The sequence below is a fragment of the Heloderma suspectum genome, chromosome 1 (assembly GCF_057233095.1).
Source record: "Heloderma suspectum isolate Gila_16-S chromosome 1, 16-S_ref, whole genome shotgun sequence".
In the NCBI taxonomy this organism is placed as follows: Eukaryota; Metazoa; Chordata; class Lepidosauria; order Squamata; family Helodermatidae; genus Heloderma; species Heloderma suspectum.
In genome coordinates, this window is record NC_139458.1 from 146,775,299 (window position 1) to 146,782,501 (window position 7,203).

At 39.8% G+C, this 7,203-nt stretch overlaps 1 protein-coding gene across 2 annotated transcripts in view; it reads left to right on the forward strand.

Annotated features, from left to right (window-relative positions):
- MAP3K2 (mitogen-activated protein kinase kinase kinase 2) overlaps window positions 1–7,203 on the forward strand; it is a 46,975-nt gene that overhangs the window by 39,144 nt on the left and 628 nt on the right. For both annotated transcript variants that reach the window (XM_084806606.1, XM_084806597.1), the window contains exons 13-16: window positions 1,019–1,167; window positions 1,380–1,511; window positions 3,019–3,148; window positions 4,232–4,409. In XM_084806606.1, coding sequence (XP_084662732.1) covers window positions 1,019–1,167; window positions 1,380–1,511; window positions 3,019–3,148; window positions 4,232–4,409 — 589 coding nt within the window. The remainder of the gene's footprint in view (window positions 1–1,018; window positions 1,168–1,379; window positions 1,512–3,018; window positions 3,149–4,231; window positions 4,410–7,203) is intronic.

Below are 7,203 nucleotides of genomic sequence, written 5' to 3' on the forward strand. Positions count from 1 at the left end.
ATCCGGTCTATTCTTGTCAAGCAGCATGCAGTGGCCCTTGTTGAGTAGAACCACTAGGAGGGGAAGGCTATTTCAAACAGCAAGCTTGTGGGAGACAGTGTTCTTTGTGATATTGGGACAGATATAGCGAATGTGGAGAAGTCTTCATCCACATGTAAGCGGAGCCCTGGATAATGCCATCACCCAGAATGAAGTGTGGATTGTATTACCTGTTCAGAGGATGTGCTGTGACCAGTCCTAGGAAAAACAGTTGGCATAGGCACACCCCTAGAGAAAAATCAAATACACATAGGTATTTTTGGATGATTGGCTTCTGGGAATTTTGTGGAAGAATGGGAAATTTAAAGAGATGTCCTATAGATACACACACACACACACACACCCTACCTTAAAGTGGTGGGGAATGTTTGGCTCTCTAGATGTTGTTGGACTACAACTCCATCAGCCCAAGCCAACATAGCCAGTGGTGTGGGATAATGGGATTTGCAGTCCAACACCTAGAGGGCCACGCATTCCCCCATCCCTACATTATGAGGAAATGTTCGAATACATCACAGTTGACGAAAACTATGTTGTGGTGTAACTAAAAATTTACTTAATACCTGAGTAAGGAATGAATTTGTTTGTGAATGAGAACCTTAATTGTGTTTCCCTAACTGAATACACTGAACACGCTTAGCTTTATTATCAGTTGCTGCTCAGACTGCATACAAGCTAAATTGCAACACATTCATTCTAAGCTAGTTTAGGGCACAATCCTATGCATGCTTAGACATCGCTGGCTGGGGGATTTGGGGAGTTGTAGGACTTTTTTCTGTCTAAACATTCAAAGGATTGTGCCCTTAGTTGTATTTAAGTAAATAATACAAAATTAGTTTAAATTAGCTTGTGGCTTGGTCTCTTGATAATTAATGCTGATTGATACTGGGATAGGTCTTGTTGCTTATGTGAAATACTTGTTCTTCTGATCTTTTTCCTTGAATAATATTATATATAAAACTTTTCTCATTGTTTTCAGCTCCACGAGCTCCGACTAATTGGGTACTTGGTAAACCGCTGGGCCAGGGTGCGTTTGGTAGAGTTTATCTGTGTTATGATGCAGACACAGGACGAGAACTAGCTGTTAAACAAGTTCAGTTTGATCCTGACAGCCCGGAGACTAGTAAGGTAAGAGAAATGGGAATGGTTACTCAGAAATGTGCCACCGTCCTTGTTTGGTCAACAGCAAATGAATCTCCTCTCAAGCTCTCTGATACTTATTCTTGCTTGTGTATATGTACATTTGTGTGTGTGTACATCACACATTTTTTTATGAATTAATGCTGGAAGTTATGTCTGTCAAATTCCTAAGTTTTTAATGTAGTGCTTTTGCTTTTCAGGAGGTAAATGCACTTGAATGTGAAATTCAGTTGCTGAAAAACCTGCTACATGAAAGAATTGTTCAGTATTATGGCTGCTTGAGGGACCCTCCTGAAAGAACTCTCTCTATATTTATGGAATATATGCCAGGGGTAAGCCAGAGAGTAATCTCTCTCTCTCTCTCCCCCTCTACAAAAGAATGTCTGCACAAAAATTTATGCACACTTTTAAGTACATTTCTCCAAACGTAGGCATTTTTGTGTGCGCTTTTCCTAGTGTGTGCACTTTTTGCGAGCAATATTTCCCTATTATAATGCATGCTTGTGCATACTTCCCCTAGAATTAGGGATGCCAGAGAAATCCGCAATGGACTCAAATGAGTCCAGATTTCTTGCAATCTGGTCTGTGGATTCCGCACCAGACCAGCATCTGCGGGTCAGGCACATTCCACAGACCTACGGCTTTCCCCCCAATTTCCTATTTCCGAAATTTAGTAGTGGGATGGGGGCAATATTGTGCTTACTGGTAAAATCATGAGCGTTGTAAGGGTGAGCAGGTTAGAATGAAGTCACCCATGTTGGTGCACTTCCTGGAATGGCCATAAAAAGACTTGGGGTCCTTTCGTGGGCATTCCAGTAAGTTTCCTGCCTGGGAGATTGCCTGTGTCTTTCAAGGAAAGAGCCCTTTTTCTCTGTCTTTGAAAGACGCAGCCAGCAAACTTACTAGAATGCCCATGAAATGACCTGAAGTCTTTTGTGGATATTCCATATTTGTGCACCAACACGGGATACTTCATTCTAAAAACAACAAAAAACACCCACAACACTCACAATTTTCTGGTAAGCACAAGACACCCCACCAAACACAACAAAATTTATAGGAAAGTCGCTGCTAATTTATTTCCATATTTTTCTGGGAAGGAAAAGAACATTCAGAGTCCGCAGGTTTGCGAATGGTGGACTGGAAAACTCAACCCAGTCTGTGGATCTCACGCAGAGAAGATTAAATATAATCCTAACATCCCTACCTAATAATGCAGTTTTGTGCACGTTTCTTTAGTACCTAAGGGAACATCTCTGGAACCTTATGTCATCTTCAGAGGCCCTCCATCAGGTGCCCCTGCTGAATGAAGTGGGTGGCTACAAGAAACGGCCTTCTCAGTTGTGGCACCCTGCTTATGAAACACCCTCCCCAAGGAGGCTTGCCTGGCCCCCACACTGTTATATTTTTGGTGCCAAGCAAAGACATTCCTTTTCTCCCAGGCATTTTAGATTTTAGCTTCTTGATTCCACAGTTTAGATTTGCCTGTAGAGTGCTGGAATGACTTTTATATATTTTATTATTTCCTCTGCTGATTACTTTATTTTGTAATAGAATAATCAGTAAATCAGTTCTGTTTTATTGTATACTGTTTTTATTCTTTTATCATGTAATCCATCAAGGGAGTGTATTACTATTCAGCAGACTAAAAATATAATAAATAAAATAATGTTTTTGCTTAGGGCCTAGTGAGAGGCAAGGCCAGATGGGGAAAGGAAAGATTTACAGATTTAACAAACTTTTTAAAATGTAGCAGTTTTTCATATAATCCTCTTCTAGAATAATAATTCTACTAGTAAAACATGGCGCTATGGTATTTCATTGTTTCTTTGCCTGTAGGGCTCGATTAAAGATCAGTTGAAGGCATATGGAGCACTCACAGAGAATGTGACTCGGAAGTACACCCGGCAGATTTTAGAAGGAGTTCACTATTTACACAGTAACATGATTGTACATAGAGATATTAAAGGTAATAAAGGGGAAACTGTTGGGGGTCTACTTGCTGAATTGTAGATAAGTAATGTGGTCTTTTGCTTTTTATGAAACTAACTAAATGGAAGTGATAATTTTCATAATAGAACCACTGAAAATGTCAGTGTTTTATCTAGACTCCTCCTGACATTAAAAAACAACAACATCCTGTTAGTAGGTGCCAGTGTTTCAAGTTGAGAAGCCAAAAAAAATTGTTTTAAGTGAGATGGCTAGGAAACTAATAGATTATCATTCCTGTTGTTTTGTCAAAAAGTCGTGACCCATCTCCAAGGCTGCGGGAGCAAATCACTAAACAACATTATTTAATCACAGTGATAATAGGTGATTCCTTCCCCTTTATTCATCCTGAATCCTTTTCCAATACTAGACATTTTGTCACAAGTGTATATAATAATAATTTGTATTTTTACAGGGCTTTTCTAAGTGCTTAAGGAACTTCACATACATTACAGGAATGTTTTACACTTTACTAAGCTAAAGTAGGACAGTATTATCCCCTTATTGCATATGGGGAGCTGAGACTGAAAGAATAGTGGCTTACCTAAGGCCATCAACTAGGGACTGCATGGTTGAGGTGAAATTTGGAGTGGGGATGTCCTGGCTTACAGCTCATTGTGTTTACCTGTAGACAACAGCAGGCATACAGAACAACCAGTGACTCTCTCCTGAGGTATTTTGGAAATGCATTTTTTCTTGGAAAACAGAACACACACACATACACCACCATCATAGTTTTACTAGTTAAACTTCGGGAACTTTATTGCTCTCCAATCTCTCTTCCTCATCTTGTTTCCTCTGGCTTGACCTATATCTGTAAGTGGAACCCTAAGACATCTACTGAATCTTTGCCCAATAAATCTGTATTGTTGTTTGTACCTAATATATTTACTTGGAAGCAAGGCCCACTGAATCAAATATCAAATTGTACTCTGAACAACGTATCGTCTTGTAAGATTCCGCTGGCCCCATGGGACTACATATAAACTGCTCTTATCAAGCCTGGGTGGGGGCAGTTTCCTGTCAAATATGTACACTATATCATATTTTCATATTTTTTCAGGAGCAAATATTCTCCGGGATTCTGCAGGCAATGTTAAGTTGGGAGATTTTGGTGCCAGCAAGCGGCTTCAGACAATTTGCCTGTCTGGTACAGGAATGAAGTCTGCCACAGGAACTCCATACTGGATGAGTCCAGAAGTTATTAGTGGAGAAGGTTATGGGAGAAAAGCAGATATCTGGTATGTCTATGTTGTTGTTGTTCAGTCATGTCCGACTCTTCGTAACCCCATGGACCATAACACGCCAGGCCTTCCTGTCCTGCACTCTCTCCCGGAGTGTCTATGTTACTGTACTGAAAAACTGTTACATAAGGCCTTGCTAACTGTTATTCCAGCCCATTTTATTGTGTGATTCTTTTATGTTTGAATATGTATCCACTTAGTAGGCTCTGTTCATACATTTGGATCAGAAAGTTATGACATGACAAGAGTGAGCAGGACAATATTCCTGGCCATATCTGTTCAGTTTTGTGAAACAATTCTGACACAGGTTATAGATTCTCTATAATATAGCTCAAAGAACCAACAGAGCATCAGACATAAAAGCCAGGCTTGGGCAAACATGTGACTAGACAGATCTGGGGGGGCTCAGATTCCTTTTCTCTACAAAATAAATCCTTTTAGATGGAAAGTTAATATATCTGGGAGAAAGTTCTGTCATAATCCTTCTTTATGTGGAGGGATTTTTTCCCACTATCGAGCAACATTCAGTCTTGAGATCCTCCAACTGCAATATGAAGTACACAGTTTAGATTAGGGATGTACAGATTGTGTTAAACCCGTTCCGTCTATGCTTCATGGATTGTCAGGAATTTCTCATTCCATCATCTGCTCATTGACATAATCGGACATTTTGTAGGAGTATTTCATTCTACTTGTGCTAATTTGCATGTGTGCTAATGCACACTTGTGCACATCTGTAAATGCCCTACTCCTCATAAGTAATGTGGGCTTACACAAATCTCCCCAAAAAGGTAAAAAAATAAATAAATGGGGAAATGTGCAAATCCCCACTAAATCCACACAAAAAAAACCCAGAGGGGAGTTTTGCACTGATTTAGAGGCTGGGAAGTAATTGGGGGGGGGAAATTCGTGTGCTTACTTCATTTGCATTTCTTTCTTTTGTGGTGCTCCTGAATTGTGCAAATGATTTCCTTCGTTGTCTTACTATTCTTCCCCCCACGCCCAGTCCTTTGCAACTGTGAGGAAATTAGCCTATATGTAGTCTCGCCTTGTCAATTTCCTTGTATTCCACTTTGGTGCTCCTGTTGATAGCTGAAACATACAAGGAAATTGACAATGCAAGCCTGCACATATTGGACAGCTGAATATGCGCTGTTTCACATTTGCGAAAGACTGGGGTGGGGGGCAGAAATACAACCCTATTTGCACAAGTTCCAAGATCCACCCAAAAAATCCAATTTGTACAAATTGACGCCATTAAAATAAAAATGGAATCTGTGTACTGGATCAACTCATTATAGATTGATTCGAGGCCAGCAGGGTGAAATGGAATGAAATCTGCTAGAGCCGAACTGGAAAAATATGTTGCGTTTTCACACCCCAAATGAAATCCTCATATATCCCTAATGTTGAGTTTATTTATTTGATTTATCAGCCGCCCAGTAAATAATACCAACTTGGGCTCTCAGCAGATTGTTAAGTGGGTCTAGTGCTTAAAAGTCTGGCTTAGCCTGGAATTTCAGAGGAAGCCAGAACACACAAATGGGAGTGGCCAGTTTTAAATAAATTAAACTGTTTCAAATCGCAAAGGGTTAGTGGGGTCCAAAGCTCCCTGTTGTGATTTTTCCAGTAGAATTCTAAGCTTCCACCAACTTTGAGATGAATCATTCATTTCACTCTAACACAGAACACTGATGCTGGCATAGGATTGGACCCAGACTGCCAGTGGTGGTGAGGAGGCAATTTTCGCCAATTCCACCTTTCTCCTGCGGTCCTCTATGCCCCCTGAAAAGCTGTTCTGAAAGGTTGGGGGACCTTTCAGAACAGCTTGGAAATGGCACTGGAGGCTGAAGGGGAAAAGCCAGTCAGGGAAATCAACTCCTCTCCTTCCTCTAGAAGGGAACCTCTGCTAGATTTCAGCCATTTTGGAATGGCATGTCTAGATCCAACCCATAGAAACTTCAGGTAATGTATCTACAGTAAACGGCCTCTGTAGATATAACAAGTGTTTGTTGTTGTTGTTGTTGTTGTGTTATTATTAATGCTTTGACCAACTGAAACATCAAAACAAGTATTATATTCTAACCATTGGCATAATGCATAAAATTCCAGATATGTTGCAAGGTATGCATGAAACATTGTATTGTGAATTGAAACTAAATTGTGCTCTTTTATATGGATGTCAGGGAAATCTGAGATAAATTAAAATGAGTTTGGATTTCCCTGAATTGAACCTGCGGTTTCTGTGGCAGACCAGCTTCTTTGCAGTTCTGTGGACTTTTAGATGGTTTTTCACTTTCCTGAAATGTACACACATTTATTCCTTGGGAAGTATTAACATTACTGGAAAATATGTTAATACATATGGCATTAACATATGGTTAATACGCAAATACATATGCCTTTTTTTAAAAAAAATGTTGCATTCTCTTTTTTTGCACTCTGCTCATTGTTTGTACAGTGATCTCACACAACATTGGCCTGGTAGAAGTAGATAAATACTGGTAACTATTTTAGACTAATGGAAATTATGTCAGTTGCCTGTGAAATTCTTTGCAGGATCTTTTGTGTACTTTTGCAGAATGAAAAATTATTTTTTTTTCAAATTCCTTCTGTGAACAGGCAATGGAGTGAATGATGCCCAACAATCCACAAAACATACATGGAATAGATTGCCCCATATCTGTATATCCCAACTCTTTAGGCACCACTGTCTGATCATTCCTGCACATAATAGGGAGACTGTTGGTCTGCTTGACTTTAACTCACTTTTCATTCTTGCCTCTTTCAG